General features: G+C 43.8%; 1 protein-coding gene across 1 annotated transcript in view; it reads left to right on the top strand.

Annotated features, from left to right (window-relative positions):
- Positions 1-15307, top strand: part of SYNPO2 (synaptopodin 2) — a 34254-nt gene extending 18947 nt beyond the window's left edge. The window contains exon 3 of the mRNA XM_044681008.1: positions 14756-15307. Within this exon, the coding sequence (XP_044536943.1) occupies positions 14756-15307 (552 nt within the window). The remainder of the gene's footprint in view (positions 1-14755) is intronic.
- Positions 15308-17313: the final 2006 nt, after the last annotated feature.

Below are 17313 nucleotides of genomic sequence, written 5' to 3'. Positions count from 1 at the left end.
GTGCTTTACTTTTTAATCAAAGTTTATTTTTTTAATTAAATTGATTTTTTTTTCTCTCCTACTCTCCCTCTCCCACCGTAGAAAAGAAGGAGAAACTTATTTAGGAATTAAGCTTACATTATCCCAACACTTTTATTCAATTACAAAACACATTTTCATAATAAGCTCACATAGTCAAGCAAAGAAAATTCCCAATAATACGTCACTTTGGTTTAAAAGAAAATGATGGCCCCTCCTCTACTTTTTATAAAACAATCCATAAAAATAATTTCTTTAGCTTACTTTGGATTAATGTAAAATTGAGAATGTGTTTAAAATGTTATAGTCAGCTCAGGGGAAGTAACATGTTAAATTACACAAATAAGCCTTGTCCATTTGTCCTAGATTTAGAGCTGGGGGCAGAGGGTGGAGGATGTTTAATGATCATTTAGTCCAACTCTCTCATATTACTCAGGAGGAATGGAGACCCTCAGGAGGTAAAGTGACTTCCTTGCCTAAGGTCACACAGCTAGTCAGGAGCACATGTCAAGGCTGAATATATGTCCAATGGCCTCATCTTTCCATTTACTGTCACCTCCAAGAAGTGAAAGGGGAAATAAAAGGCAAATGGGCAATCTCCCAAATCTTTAACACTCTTCACAGGATGAGACCCAGGTACGTGGAGCCTAGCTCAGAGGAAAGGCCTTGGAATTCTCACGTCGCCCTTCGAGCAGTCCTGGGCATAGCAGGACCTTCCTTGTTTTGTGAACTATCTTCATTCCTGGGGAAGTCTTGGGAAACCTTGTACTAGGGCAGTGATGGTGAACCTTTTAGAGACTGAGTGCTCAAATCGTGACATTCACACGGCATGTGAGCTGCCCCCTTACCCTAGACAGGGGAGAAGAAGCACTTCCATTGGGCTGCTGGACAGAGGGGAGAATGATGTGAGAAATGTCTTCAGGCATGCATGGAGAGAGGGAGGGGAAAAACCCCTTCTGGCACCCTCCAGCATGCATGCCACAGGTTTGCCATCATGGGACTAGGACACTAGGTAGCCGGCCATATAGAGTCCTGCGGAGCAGTGTCATTCCTATGTCTGACCTCCAGTTATTCTATGTGGCACCTTTATCCGCAGGAGGTGGCCAGAACTCCCCTTCCCTTCCCGTACTGCAGATCGTCACTGTTGTAAGTGCATGGGAGGGGGGTGGATCTGGTCAGTAATAGACAGTGCCAACCCCTTCGTCTGGCGTTGGGACTTGACCCTATCCCCTATAGCAGAACTTCTCCAAGAAGGGAGGAGCAAAGTACTTGGGCCAAGGAAGGAGTAAGTGGGCTGGCTTCTGCTTGGTGCCTCTCCCAACTGAGAGGAATTCACTGGTTGGTCTGGCTGTTGTTGACTTTGGTTTGAACTTTGTATTTTTAAAGTGGCTGCATTTATGTGAGACACAAACTTGAAAATAGCCTGTTAGCCGAACTATTGTTTCACATTCCTCTTGAGAAGGTCTCAAATGTCAGCCCTCCCTATGCCCCATAATTCACAAAATTCTGTGCCACTATCACATGGAGAGGCAGCCTGGCAGAGGGGGAGAGAGCTGGCCGTGGAACCAGGCTAGCCTTAGGTTCAACTCTCACCTCTGATCCATGCTAGTGTGTGGCCCTGTGTAGGTCACTTAACTCTTTGTGTTCTTGGTCACTTGCTGAGACAATACCCATAAAGTCATGGTGTCACCTGGTGTTGGCAAGAGGAAATCTCCTCATCCCTGTCCCTAAAATCAGGCAGTAAACAAATAGTGCCAGAGAGTGTGCTAAGTGCTGGAAGTTCAAAGAAGGGAAAGGAGTTCCCATCCTAAAAGAGAAGAAAGCATGGAATTCATGATGGATATCACAGAGTAGATGGAAGGTTATCCTGGAGGGGAAGGTACTAGCAGAGGGGAGAGGAAAGGGAGGAACCAGGATGGTCTCCTACAGGAGGTCATGAAGGAAGCTCAGAATGGTTTGCCTTTCTCCTACCCAGTAATCCTGACCATCACACTCATGTTCCACCCTCTCCATACAGATAAGAGCCAATCAGGAAGACACAGAACAGGTTCTTACTTCTAAAGCTCTTCAAAATTTATAAAACCCTTTCCTGACACAAGAATTATTAGCTTCACTTTAGGCATGGGGAAACTAGGACTGAGAGTGGTTAAATGACTTGTCCAGGGCCACATAATTATTTAAGGTAGGATTTGAACTCAAGTCTTCTAGTCCAGCATGCTATTCAGTCTGTCAAATGATAGGGAGTTTGAGGTAGGTGAAAAAATAATGAAACTCTAACTAGGAAGACCTGATTCAGATCCTACCTCAAATACTTGCTAGCTGTGTAACCCTGAGCAACTCACTTCTTTCTAAACCTCAGGTTCCTCTTCTGTAAAATGAGAGGACCTGACTCCAGGGTGCCTTCTAGCTCTCAGTCTCTGATGCTGACCCTATGGTGAGCCAATGGTGTCACACAGCAGCCTCAACAGGCAGTACCGAGAGGTCACAGCTCACATGAACCTCAGTATATGTCTCACCACATGGCCAATATTCTATCCAGCTCTGACACACATCTTAGGAAGAATGATGATAAGCAGGATGGTGACTAGGAGGCTGAAGAGCCTCGAGATCATGTCCCAAGAAGCTCAGCTGGAGGAGTTGAGGACTTTCAGCCAAGATTAGAGAAGGTGTCGAGAGAATATGAATTGTCTTCAAGAATCCAAAGGAAGATCTGGCACAAGGAAGAGGGATAAAACTTTCTTGCCTGGCCTTAGAGGGTAGAACAGTGGTGGAGAGAGGTACAAAGGTGGATTTGGGCTAGATGCAAGGATGAAATGCTCTCCTAAAGAGGAGTGGAGGAGTGAGCTCCCCCTCACTGAAGGCCTTCCAGTAAAGGCTCGATGACCAAAGTGGGAGATTTAGATAATGGTCAGGCAAGATGGTCTCTGATGTCAGTCTGACCCAAGACAGATGGGGCCAGAGTTAAGTAATACAGCAAAGCTTTATTTAGAGGGAAAGAGGGGACAAATGGGGATGGGAGACTGATGGCAGTAGAGTTGGGGGGCAGAGGGAGAGCAAGGGAGTGCAAGGGGGTAGGTGGGAAAAGAGATCAGCAATAGCAACTATGGCTGCCGAGTCTCCACGAGATGGGAGAAGGGGGCAATCTCTTATAGTGTGTTTGTCTGGGATGAGGTAACCTGGATTGCCTCTGTTGGTCAAAGTGGGATACTTGGGTCCAGTTCATTGGATGATCCTGAGGGAGTTGGCTTTGGATTCCCAGGCTTGTGCCCAGGGATGCAGAACAGGCTGAGGGACAAGATTGTGGTGTTCTGCCAGGTGTTGCTATTGTGGCAGTTTCTGCACCAGGCTTGGGCAGGTGCTGGGGGAAGGTGGGCTTTTGTCCCATGATCTATCATTGGAGAATCCTTGAAAGGTTGACATTCTGAGATGCAGACTGATCACCTATCAGGTAATGCTCTCTTTTTTTCACATGCCGGCATTTGGTGCTGAACTGTTTGGGAATTCTGTGCTATTAGATGCCAATTATGTCATGTCTAGGCATGGCTGTTGTTATTCATGTGGAGCTAGAAGGAATCTAGAGGTCGCTGAGCCTAACCTCCTGGGGTGTGATGGAAAATGTTTAACAACCAGCCCCGGAAGGCATATTTGGGGTATTGACCGGCATTGTTAACATTTTCTCCATCACTTTCTTAATTCTTTTTGATAATCTTGTGATCTTTGTTAATTTTGTTTCTTAATCCTTTCAGGTTGTCCATTATCCCATTTGGGGATTTTCTTAGCAAAGACATTGGAATGGCTTGCTTTTTCCTTCTCCAGTTCATTTTACAGATGGGGAAACTGAGTCAAATAGGGTTATGTGACTTGCCCAGGATCACATGGCTAGTAAGTGTCCAAGGCCAAATTTGATCTCAGAAAGATGAGTCTTCCTGACTCCAGGCCCAGAACTCTATCCACTGAGCAATCCAGTTCCTATTTCTTAAGTCTAGGAATTAATAAAACAAATAAAGTTTGTAGCATCTTGCCAATTCCAAAGATGAAAGTGTTCATGCTGAAAATTTTAAATGGACTCTTATGAGGTTCTAGAATACTGCTAACCTCTTACAGTCTTATAAAGAGGGAGGGTAGTATAATGGAAAAGAGCACTAAATTTGGAGTTCGCTCCTTTGGGTTCAAATCTTCTGATCCTTATTACCTGTATGACTTTAATAGTCAATCACTTTATTTTTCCATGCCTCATTTTCCTTCTCTGTAAAATGGATGGATGACCTCTAAAATCCCTTCCAATTCTAACCCTAGGAGGAAACTGGACCCCAGAAGGTGGAAGGGACTTGAACAAGGAGGCAAAATATGTACAGGTTTTTTCAAATCTCTTTTTTAAAAAATCCTTACTTTCCATCTTGGAATCAATACTGTGTATTGGTTCTAGAACAGAAGAGCTGTAAGGGATAGGCCATGAGGGTTAAGTGACTTGCCCAGGGTCACATAGCTAGGAAGTGTCTGAGGCCAGATTTGAACCCAGGACCTCCCATCTCTGGGCCTGGATCTCAATCCACTGAGCTACCTAGCTGTCCCCTTTTAGATCTCTTTATCTGAATTTGTTTTCAAAACTCTTACCTTCCATCTTATAATGAATACTATATATTGATTCTAAGGCAGAAGAGAGGCAAGGACTAGACAGTTAAGGTCACATGACTTGCCCAGGGTCACATAGCTAGAAAGTGTCTGAGGCCAAATTTGAACCCGGAATCTCCTGTCTCTAGACCTGGATGGCTATCCTCTGAGACACCTAACTGCCCCTTATTTTTTTAACCTTTAAAAGTTTCCTCACCCTTTAGATCATCGAGGCATAAGGGAGGTTTCCCTCCACACGGTACTGTCTATCTGAGGCTAAGCCTTGTCTTCATGGCATCTTCAATCCGGAAGCCCTTGGCCAGCTTTTCTCCTTTATAAGGCTGTAGCTGGTTTGGCAGGCCAGCTTACCCACACTTAATTGGGTTTATCATCTCACCAGCTTCCAAGGGGTTTTTCCTTCCCAGGGGCCTGTCATGGCCGAAGGAAGGAGGCCTCTTTGGTCCAAGCCTCTGCAGGCTGCCTGGTGCAGCAGAAGGCCCAGCAGATGGCAGCAAGTCCTCTTTACACAATGCCATCCTCTCGAGTGCTTGAGGCGGCTTGTTTGGGTTTCAAAGGCTTTGTTTTTAAGAACTGCTGGGTTAAAGAGAGCTCTGAGAGGGCCAGCTTAATTAGAGCAAGAATACACTTAAAAGTACATGGGAAATATTCTAGAAGGAAAGTAGTTAGCTCTCTTCTGAGATATTCCCAGGGGAAAGCTTCATTGACTAATGGCTTCTGCCTTTAGATTCAGTAAGTTCTTTCCAAGTAAATTAAGTGACTCATGTTGCCAGGGCCCTTTAAAGTTTCTTCCTCACACTTACTCTGGAATGGAGAAACTGAGGCTCGGTGGGCAAAAGCCCAATTCATACGTTCAGAGATGGGATGGATATTAGCACAGGTCTCCTGACTTCTAGGTCTCCTGGCTGATACAGTGGATAGAGAACTGGTCTCCAAGTCAGGAACACTGGATTCAAGTTGCACCTTGGAAACATACTAGCTGTATGACCTTGGGCAGATCATTAGAGTATCTTTCTAAAACTCTCAGGCGCAGGAGGGTACCAACCTGCCTCAGTTGAGAGAATTTCCTTCTCTGTGAGTCCCCTATACCAAGAAATCCTACAGGGCTTGACCCTATCCTCCCAAGTCCAAGATATTAGAACATTTTCCTTGGAATCTAACTTGAACCTTTTTTGCTATAATCAAAATCCAACTAGGTTCAGTATGGAAACTCTCTGATCCCTTTAATTAGATCAGGAAAACTCAAATGAATCCAACCCATTAAAGGTTTTAAAAGAGAGGCAGTATAGGCTAGTGGGGTCAGTCTTGGAGGTAGAAAAACTGGTTTTCACATCCTGCCTCTGGCACATACCTGCTGGGAAACCAAGGGCAAGATGTTCAATCTCTTGGTGCCCCCAGCTGGTGTGGGAGAAACACACCCAAGTTGCAACAGGGTCTCAACCCAAGAATGGGAGATCAAACTCTGTTCAATCCAGAAGTAAGAAAAGAATCTTATTTGAAGAAGAGGTGGTTTATGGTGGTATAGTAGCAGGTGGAATAGTCTAATCAGGCAGCCCTTGGTCTGATGGATAAGCCCAGGGGCTAGTAGAGGAGCCTCTGTGGCACTGATAGTATGGAGCAGCAGCTCAGCTTTAGGGTGACAGCCTCCTCCAAGGAGTGGGGCTCCAATACCCTATAGATCACGGTTGGCGTATTTATTGGGGTCTGGTTACTTAGCATCTTCCTTTCCAGACTCAGGTGAAGTTGTATTTTATGGTTTGTTGTCCCAGGGAATAAGGAGCATACACAAGATTGGGGGATTCTTCTGGAATGCCAGAGTCTCAAGTGTGCAGGTTCCATGTCCCTCCATTGTCCACCTTGTCATCCAGAGTGGAAATGTGGCAATCAGAAGTTAGGTGACTCACTCAAGGTCACATAGCTAGGAAGGGTATAAAACTGGATTTTAACTCAGGTCTTTCTGACTCTGGGCCCAACTCTGTCCACTGAGCCGCCAAGCTGCTTCCTACTGGAAATGCAAAGGAAAGCAAAAACATGTGTGTGTGTGTGTGTGTGTGTGTGTGTGTGTGTGTGTGTGTGTACCTGTACAGCCATGCCACACATTGCAGCTGGGAAGGTTGTACCTCTGATGGATTTAGTGTGCTGAGGATGTAGCAAGGCTATACCAATGATTATGGGTGAGGACCAGTGAAAGGTTTGTAGAAGAAGAGACTGGCCTCCCCGTATGCTTAGTCTGTCAATGCCCTGACTTTAGAAAGAAATGCTGATTATCAAAGGAGTGGAAGAAATGACACTGATTTCCTCATGCTTTTCCCAGTCTGTCTGGAATCTGTTTATAGATCAGACACATATCTCTGAGAGATGATTAGCTGACCAGTCGCATGGAAAGGGACTCCATTCGTGGGTAGAGAGCCAGGCCTGGATTTGGAATGACCTGGGTTCAAATATCGCCTCAGACACTTCATTGATGATTGATGATAACAATACCTTCTAGGGGCAGCTAAGTTGTTCAGTGGATTGAGAGCCAGGCCTAGGGATGGGAGGTCCTGCGTTCAAATCTGGCCTCAGACACTTCCCAGATGTGTGACCCTGGGCAAGTCACTTAACCCTCACTGCTTAGCCCTTACTATTCTTCTGCCTTGGAACCAATACACAGTATTGATTCTAAGATGGAAGGTGAGGGTTTTGTTGTGTTTTTTTTAAAGACAGAATGAGAAAGAGATGGAAAGAGATAATCATTTGCGGTTGGAGGGCCATGTGTTCCTTACTGTGCTGGCAGGTGGTAAGTGCTCATTCTATAAAAAGGAGGGCATTTCCAATAAGTTTCAACACTGATTTTACTTGCGCCCTAGAACTATTTCCTCAGAAGTTGAATTTTCTATTCTAAGTCCCCCTAAGGGGCCTCTTGTTTGCCCAATTTCTTTCTGAGAGAATGTGAAAGGGGTCAGTTTGATCCAGGATACGATTGCTTGAAAAGAGATTGCAACAAGAAATCGGGCAATCAGAGCATCTGAGAATTAGAAAGAGTCTTAACTGCCACCCAGGAAAGGATCAGTCTTGTCAACACCCTCCCTGCCAAGTGATTACTGAACTTCTAAAGGGGCAGCCTAGTGCAGAAGACAGTGTTTCACTGGGAATTAGTAGGCTTGGGTTTGAATCTGGGCTCTGCCACTTAAAATGGACCCATGGCTTTGGGAATGGTCCTCACTTCTCTGTGCCTCAGGTTCTTCAATTATTAAGTGAGAGGGGCTGCCATTTAAAGAGGAACTCATTGATGCCATCCGTGCCTTTGGGGAGGAAACTCTAATGGCTAGGAAATTCTTTCACATATGCTGCTTCTCTGTTCCTTTATTTTCCTACCAAGAAGAAGAATACTCTAGGTGGGAAGTATAGCACTTACACACAAAAAATAGCTAAGTGGGAATTAAGTGCCAGTGAGAGAATGCCAATAGTCCTCACTGAGCTCAGGTCACCAGGCTTGGATGGGTTCCTTCCAAGGGTGCTGAAGTCACTTACAAATGAGCTCACTGAGTTACTGCTATCAGAGATCTGAGGAAAATCCTGGAGACTAAGCAGATTCAATGTCATTTTAATTTTGGAGATTAGGTCACTTTGTACCAGTCGCAAAATTATTAGAGTTACCAGTCTATAGTTGGTTCCCTTCTGAAGTCTTGTGCTTAGTTTGAGGTGTCCAGAAGAGGGTAACCAGGATGATTACGCAATCGGAACATATCTGGGATGTTTTGTTCCATTCTGAGCACTGCATTTAAGGAGGGTAAATTATAAATTCAAGATTGATCAGGGCAGGGTAAATAGCATGAGGAATAGTCTCAAGTCCAAGCCACATGAAGACTGGTTGAAGTAATGACAGAAATGTCCATTACAATTCTTGCCTGGAGAAGATAAGACTCTGAAGTTCTTCAAGTATTGTTTTCAAGGACCGTCATTTGGAAGATATATTAGCTTTGTTTTCCTTGGTCCCAGAATGCAGACCTAAGGGCCAAGAGAGATAGAAGTAGATGGGGAGATGTAGGAGAAAAAAATCCTAAGAATTAGAGTTATTCCAAAGTGGGATGGACTGGCTCGGGAGGAATTGGGTTCCTCCTCATTAGAGATCTTCATATACTAGATGCTCGGCCAGGTATGTTGTAGGAAACTTTGCATGCTGTAGGGTATGTTATAGGGAATTCTTCTTTGGACATGGACTGGATTAGGTGACTATTTAGGTCCCTCTCAACTCTGAAATGTAATTCTTTGATTCTGTGAGTCTGGCATATTTAGCCTGAAGAAGAGAGGGCTCAGAAGGACAGTCCATGAAGGATTGTGATATGGAAGAAGGATTAGTCATGTTTGATGTCAGAGATCCAGACTGGGGTGCATGTGATAGAAAATAAAAATTGGCTCAATGTAAAGATAAACATTCTTTATAAATTAGAGCTATCCCAAAGTAGAATAGGACTTCTCATTAATGTTGCAGAGGGAATTCTGGCCTCAGTATCAGGGACCTCTGGGAATTCTGAGATTCCACAATTCCATCATTCCATGAACCCTGACTTTCAAAACACTTAGCCACTGATCCAGTACTGCCCTCTTGGGACAAGTAGAGCAAGTATAACCCGTCTTCCAAATGATAGCCCTTCAAATAACAGAAGACGGGGAATTACTTCCCTCTCAGCCTCTAGTGTTCTTTTCTCCATGATTCCCCCTCCCCTATATTTTTCCTTCTTCTCTGGATTATCTCTGTCTTTCAACATCTTTTAAAATGGATGGCAAGGACTAAACGCAACACTCTACTTACATTCTGATCAAATACCTACCTCTGAATTTAATGACCAGACTAATGAAATAACTGAAATGGATAGAAAGACATACTATATGTTTTCTTGAGTTCTGATGATTTAATTTCTAAAGACAAAAATTCTTCAGTACATTTTCTCCCTACCTTTTCCAAAGTCCCACCCAAAATGGTCGAAAATTGAAGGGGAAACTATGTATGAAATGGAAAATTTGGGGAGCATCCATCAAAATGCTTTGTTTAGTGGAGAAGGAAATAAAAGCATGGACTCCTCTAGAACTTTGCAGAAAGACCAAAATATAGGAAATTGACATAGAGGAACCAGTCCAGCAGGGCAGAATTTATGAAATTAGAGACTAAAGCCCTATGTTTGAAATCGAAATCTGGCTCATACCATCTATGTGACCTTGGACAGCTCCAATCACCTTTTTGAGACTCGGTTTTCTCCTTCATGAAACGAGCAGGTAGAATGAGATGATTTCTCGTGCTCCTTTCAGTTTGAGATTCTCTGAGCCCTTGAAACATGATAGTTGTTTCCTCTGACCAGTTCTCCATGGTTGAGCATGTCTCAAGGTCAGGAAATGACCCCAAGGAGCTTAGCCCTCTAGGAGAAGTTAATAGCATGACAATAAACTCCAGCCATGGGGAAACCTTCACATTATTTCCTGGCACTGGACAAGTACTATGGACAGGGTTATTTGGGAGCCAAGGCTGAGCTCATCACACTTTAGTAATGATCTGCTTTAAATATAGAGAGACTCAATGTTCTGCATATGGCATTCAGACACCGCAAGTCATTTGCCAGCTGTGGCTGCCCCTCAAGCTCTGGGCCTTTTCCCATCAGCTCAGGGACAGCCCATTAATAGACAGGCTCTTCCCTTCTTATTTATGGAGAGAAATGTGCAGTGTGCAGATTTCTCTACTACATAAGTACATATGAGCACCCAGAGCTTAAGGCAACACTTCAAAAGACAGAATAAGTAAATGGATGATAACAGCAGTCCTTTGCTCTGGCTTGAAGCACTTGGAAAATGTCATCTTTTAATTGGAAAAAACAACTTTTAGACACAGTGTTGATATTTTTTTATTTGAAGGTGACATAAGAATTCAATTCAAATGTGTTGTCTCTCTATTAGAGTGCAAATTCCTTGAGGTCAGGGACTATCATTTCCTTGTGTTCGCATTTCCAATACATAGCACCTTTCCTGGCACATAGTCATATATTTAATATATAAAAATGTATTTAATAATAATATTTAATATAATATTAATATATTAATTTGTTAATTAATGTATTAATATTTAATAATAATAATTAATATATAAAATATAGTTAATATATTTCTTTTCACCAATTCAATCTACCAAGGATTTATCGAGCACCTTCTATATTCAAGCACAAAAATAGCAAAAATAATTGTAGTAGTGAACATTTAACTTTAAAGTTTCCAAAGTGCTTATATACAAAAATAATGATAATAATAACAATAAACAAAATATATGAAATGCTTTAAGATTTCTAAAAAACTTACATATGTTATCTCATTTGGTCTTCTTGGCAACACTGTAAGGGAGGTCCTATTGTTATATGCAATTTATAGATAAGGAAACTGGGGCTGAGAGGAGTTACTGATTTCCCCAAGGACTCGCAGCTTTTAAATGTCTGAGCCAGGAGGCAAACTCAAGACTTCCTGACTGCAAGCCCATTGATCTCTCCATTGTAATACCTGCCTGCCTCAGAAACAGAAGCGGCCCCTTCCCTCAAGAAGCTTTTATTGGAGAGACATGGCATGAATGGGAAGAGGAACCGCTTGACAAAAGCTGAAGGAAAAGAGAGAGAGAGCACCAGTCATGGGAATCTGCTGGACTGGGAGGGAGAATCAGGGAAGCTTTCTGCAAGAAGTGGCCCCTGGGATGACCCATGAAGGATTCCAAGAGGGGAGATGGAATTTATCAAATGTTGGGAGGAGAGAGTAGGTCAGTGGCTGGAACCGAGAGTACATGAAAGGGAGTGATGTGAGGAGGGGGGAGTTCGGAGTTGGGGTAAAGGATTTTAAATACTAGCCTGTGGGATTTGTATTTCATCCCTGAGGAAATAGAGAGGTGCTGAGGATTTTTGATCAGTGAGGACATGGTCAAGTTTATCTAGCTGTGGCCTAGAGTGACATATCTATCCAGCCCAAGTCTTTATCTTGAGTTTCAGTTCCACAATCCCAATTGATAGCTGGACACTCGATCCAGAGTTTTCATCTTCAGTATGCCCCAACCACTATCTTTTCTAAACACTCTTCTCTTCTCTCTTTTTTAACCCTTACCTTCCATTTTAGAATCAGTACTGGATATTGGTTCCAAGGCAGAAGAGTGGTAAGGGTTAGGCAATGGGGGTTAAGTGACTTGCCCAGGGTCACACAGCTGGGAAGTGTCTGAGGCCAGATTTGAACCCAGGACCTCACACCTCTAGGCCTGGCTCTCAATCCCCTGAGCCATACAGCTGCCCCCCACTCTTCTCTTTTAAGCTCTCCTGTTTGGCTACAAGAACTTAACCATTCCAGTTATCCAGATTCAATTTCTGTAAGACATTTCAAACTCTCCTCTGTCTCTCACCTTTTCCCCTATCCTCATATTCAGTCAATTGCCAAGACTCCCTTCCTCCCTTTTCTTTCCTCTCCCAAGACCACTTCTCCAGCTCTAGTTCTTTTTGCCTTTACCCTACCTAGACTATTGTAATAGCCTCCAAACTCTTCTCCCCACTTTCAGACTCTCCTCTTTCCAATTCATCCCTCAGATGGCTTCCCCATTAATCTTCCTTGGTCATCCAGGCCACAGCTAGATGAACTTAACCATGTCCCCACTCTGATCAAAAACCTTCGGGGGCTCCCTATTGCTTCAGATCAGGGAACTAAAGCCTACAAACCTAAAGTCTCATAGGCAATGAGTGGTAGGAGTAGGATTCAGACTCAGACCCTTCGACTTCAAACCCTGAGCTCTGCCATTTCCACCTCATGGCTTCCTCATTTTGTGATATCTATTTGCTGCTTTGTTCAGAGGCCACTGACTGCAGGGATCAGAGTCAGGAAGCTGGGATCAAATCCAATTTCCAGAAGTGATTTCTTGGGTTACTACCGATATCTCTAATTTTTCCTCATTTCTAAGATGAGGGTGACAGTACCTATCTCCCAGAGTTGTCAGAGAATCAAATGTAAAGTATGTTATTGATTTAAAAGTATTTTCCAAATTTGTCAGTTATTATTATTGCCCTATATCAGAGATACCACTGATGAGTTGTTTGTTTGAGGCAGGAGTCAAGGGGCACAATCGTATTCTTTCATTCGTGAGAGGGACTCCTAGTGTGAAAGCTTCCCTGATTTGTTCTGTAACTTTTTGTCTTAGAAAGTCACTTAAGATGCTGAGATATGATGTAATTTTCCCAAGATCTCGCAGTCGGTATATGTCAGAGGTCAGACTTGGACTCAGGTCTTCCTCTCTCCTGGTTTGAGCCTTTGTCTACTACTCCATAGTGTGACACATTGCTCCCTGTGTCAGATTTTCCCAAGTTGTGGTTTAGGTCAATCTCTATCAGGTGTACTGCCCTTTTCCAGAGGCCAGGGGTAGGGACCATTGGACAGTTGGCAGCCTAACACGGGGTCGGGGAATTAGAGGTGTAGAGCTGAAGAGATCTTGGCAACTCTCTAGTTCAACCTCCTCATTTTACAAATATGGAAATTGGTGTCTTGAAGTTACTTGCCCAAAGAGAGAAAGCAATGGGAACAATTCCAAATCAATCATGATGCAGAAATACCTTTATCATCCTTACAAGACTTTTATTCATCCCACTCAACGAGAAATAAGGCCACTAACATTTGTGGGCATTCCACAGCAAGAGTTAGAAGGAAGGAAGGAAGGAAGGAAGGAAGGAAGGAAGGAAGGAAGGAAGGAAGGAAGGAAGGAAGGAAGGAAGGAAAGAAGGAAGGAAGGGAGGAATGGAGGGAGGGAGGGAGGGAGGAAGGGAGGAAGGAAGGAAGGAAGGAAGGAATGGAGGGAGGGAGGGAGGGAGGAAGGAAGGGAGGGAGGGAGGAAGGAAGGAAAAAGGGAGAGAGGGAGCATTTATTACCTACACTGTGAAAGGAACTGTAAAGTTCTTAACAAATATAATCTCATTTGTTCTTCCCAACATCCGTTAAAGGTAGGTGCTATTATTATCTCCATTTTACAGACTGGGAAATCAAGGTAGAGAGCAAGAATGGCTAACTGTACTTTGCACCATGGTGCCCATAGCTGCTTGTCTGTGCATAATCACTTCAGTATAGTCAAATGAATGAAATCAGTACATTTGTTATTAAATGTATGGTGTCCAAGTTAAATAGATTCTTTTGAAGCTTAGAGAAAGTTGGTGGTAATTTTAGAGCATATATGGAATCTTGGAGGATGTTGAATTCAACTCTTTCCTTTTACACAGGATTAAGACCCAAATCCTTTGACTCCTGACCTGCTGCTCCTTTGAAGGAGCCCAAGAGAGTGATTTGTGTATTCCTAAGGCTGTAAGAGTGTGCAGTGATGTTGTGACAGTGGTTGTGGATTTAGGTTTGGATTTGTTGGGAACCAATCTGTGTTCTTCATGAATCTGTGCTTAGTGACTGAAATACCCTCATTGGTCTTTAAGGTGCAGATCCAGCTTTCACCAAGTTGTCTGACTCCAGTGTGATCTTTCAAAACAATAATTTTTTTTTTAAACACTTGTACTTCGGTGTATTGTCTCATAGGTGGAAGATTGGTAAGGGTGGGCAATGGGGGTCAAGTGACTTGCCCAGGGTCACACAGCTGGGAAGTGGCTGAGGCCGGGTTTGAACCTAGGACCTCCCGTCTCTAGGCCTGACTCTCACTCCACTGAGCTACCCAGCTGCCCCCTAAGGGCATTTTTTTCATGTGACCATCAGTATTCTTTCTAAGAGAAACACCATACTGCTTTTCAAGGGAGAGAATGGCATAGAAATGCGGACAGGACTACTTTCAGAACCAAGTTTTGAGACTGCCCTACCTAAGCAATGCTATCCCTGACGAGACAGTGAACAAAGGTGATGTGCCAGTGTAAGATTGAAATGAGAGGGAGGAAAGGAGGAGGAGGAGAAGGAGGAGGAAAGGAGAAGGAGAAGGAGGAAGATGCTTTAAGTTAAAGCACCAGGGCTGGGGTGCTAAGAAGAATGGGCTCCCATATATGTTGGGGGTGAAAGTAGATTATCAGCCCCTCATCCAAGGGGAATCTTCCCACTGATTATCTTTGACACTAATATGGTTTGTTGACAATTTTCTTATTTTTAGGATGATGGACAGTCATCACTTTTTAGAAGACCAGTTACACCCACTCTATCTCCCACTTCTCCTCTGATGTTCCAACCTTCCCCCAGTTACCCCAGCAAACCAGCTGGTGAGCCTGCAAAACCCAACAAGAGACTCACACCTTGGGAAGCAGCCTCTAGGTCTCCCCTTGGCCTTGTGGATGATGCCTTTGGCCCCAGAAACATCCAAGATTCCATTGTGGCCCATGTAGTCTCTGCTGCCCAGAGGAAAAGCTTGCCAGAGCCACTTGAGGACTGGAAACTGGGAGTTTCCTATGCACCTCAGTTTCAGAAGACGAACCTGGGTTCACTCAACAGGAGGGAAAATGGCATCGCTAGCCTGCCAAAGAGCACCAGAGAAACCATTTATGCCAACAGCCAGTATGATGTCCCATTGCCATATTCTGCCTATTACAGGAAGCCCTCTAGGACTGGGTTTGAGAGAATGACCATGGAGACCAAGTCTGAGTACGGCTTCTCCTTCAGGGATGGCAACTATAATCCCCACCCAAGAGGATGGAAGCGTGAGACCTGAGACTCCCCCAAGGCAGAGAACCCTTCCATTCCATGCTCACCCTCTGCCAGCTGTAATAGTTATGCCATGGGACACATCAAGTGGTCTTTTCTGGAACCAACCCATGCTGCAGGACATGACAACCTCGGGCATGGATTCCCATGGCTCTGAGATTCTTCGGTGTGAGAGATTTGCTTACTTCTTTTTGATCCTTAGTTCCCTAAGTCACATCTGTATATTTAACATGTGAGCGTGTCCACATCTCTTCATTCACACCTTAATATTAGTGCTTAATACCTACTCTTTACACAAGCAAGCAATGGGGGGGGGCAGAAAGAGATGGTATTTGTGGAAGGAAAATGTATTGCCTGAGTTGATTTCTAGAGTTCTTAGCCTCATTTTCTTTATGCCACACATTTCCCAGCAGAGCTAAGCAGTTCATCTTTGTGTGATTTCGATGGGACGGAGTCTCCTGTCTGACTTGTGTGCCACCATGACTTACAGAAAAGAAGGAATAGCCTGGCATTTCTGGACCTGGCACTGGACATCCACAACGAGGACCCTAGTTTGGGGGAGGCTCACAAAAGCAATAGGCTAGTCTGTGTGGAAAGGGATTCCTTGAGGGTTTTGATTTTTTTTTTTAAGTATGTCCCTGGATAGTTTAATATCTAATTAAATTCCATTTTCTTTGAGAACCAGATAGTGGTTCTAGACAGTCTGTGAAAGAGATGAATGAAATGGTAAGATCACCATGAGTCCAGAATCCTAATCAAGTTGTACACCTGCAGTAGGGGATTGCATTAATTCTAATCAGTTTGTAAGTGGCTTCTAAGAATGAAGTAGTGATGGGGAGAGAGACTGATTTCATTGATATAAGGAACTTTCGAGTGAGGAAACTCCCCCTAGTAATGCTGGTCAGTATCTTTCTTGCGACTTATGATCTTAGAGGATTGCTTGGAGCAATAGGAAAGTATGACTTGTCCAGGGTCACACAGCCAACATCTGCCAGAAAGTCTTCTCATCACCAAGGCTGATTCTTCCCACTACCCCACGCTGCCTCTAAAGAATGAAGGAGACTAACAAAAGAACTGTTATGGGTTTCTCATGTCGTTTACTCATGATTCTAGATGGCAGATTTGATCTCAAGGTTAGTGAGGCCATACACGTTATGACATGCCTCTTTCTCGTTGCCAAAAGAATTGTTGAAAGGCAGGTTTTCTGTTATGTGTTACAAGGTATGAGTGCCAACATGAAGGACAGAAAAGAGCCCTAGGGGGCTGGTCACATACTTATTTTGATGGACCAGGGAAGTGGCCAATTATAATTGCTTGTCACTGTCCTAGGTAGCCATTCACTGAGTTGGAGAGAAAGTTGTTGGCCACAACAAATCAACCAACCAGAAGTATTGCTCCTAATAGTTAGATAGAACAGTTGATACATCGATAGATAGGTAGATAGATAGATAGATCAAGAGAGAGAGAGAGGGAGGGAGAAAGGGAGAGAGAGAGAGAGAGAGAGAGAGAGAGAGAGAGAGAGAGAGAGTGAGAGAGAGAGAGAGAGAATTTATAAAGTGCCAAGAACGCAAATAAAGACAGAGGCAGCTAAGTGGCTCAGTGTATGGAATGAAGATGGGAAGTCCTGGGTTCAAATATGGACTCAGATGTTTCCTAGCTGTGTGATCCTGGACAAGTCACTTAATCCCAGTTGTCTAGCCCTTACCTCTCTTCTGCCTTGGTAGTAATACTTGTGTAGATTCTATGACAGAAAGGAAGGACTGGGGGGGGGAAGCAAATAAAACAGTCTGGACTTGTAAGATCAGAGATTTCAAGATGGAGGGAATCTTTTACTGGGAGTTCAATTACTCCAAACCCCTCATCCTACACAGGATAAACCAAAGATTAGGGAAGTGAAGGGATTAACCTGCTTGAGGTCAAACAGGCAGTACTAAGTGTCCAAGTCACAATTCGGTGATTGGGATCCCTGATTACCAGTGTGGTTATTGCCTTTTCTACCACACCGAGAAACTG

The sequence above is a fragment of the Gracilinanus agilis genome, chromosome 6 (genome assembly GCF_016433145.1).
Source record: "Gracilinanus agilis isolate LMUSP501 chromosome 6, AgileGrace, whole genome shotgun sequence".
In the NCBI taxonomy this organism is placed as follows: domain Eukaryota; kingdom Metazoa; phylum Chordata; class Mammalia; order Didelphimorphia; family Didelphidae; genus Gracilinanus; species Gracilinanus agilis.
Note: the sequence above shows the minus strand (reverse complement) of the source record. Positions and strands in the feature narration are given on the sequence as shown.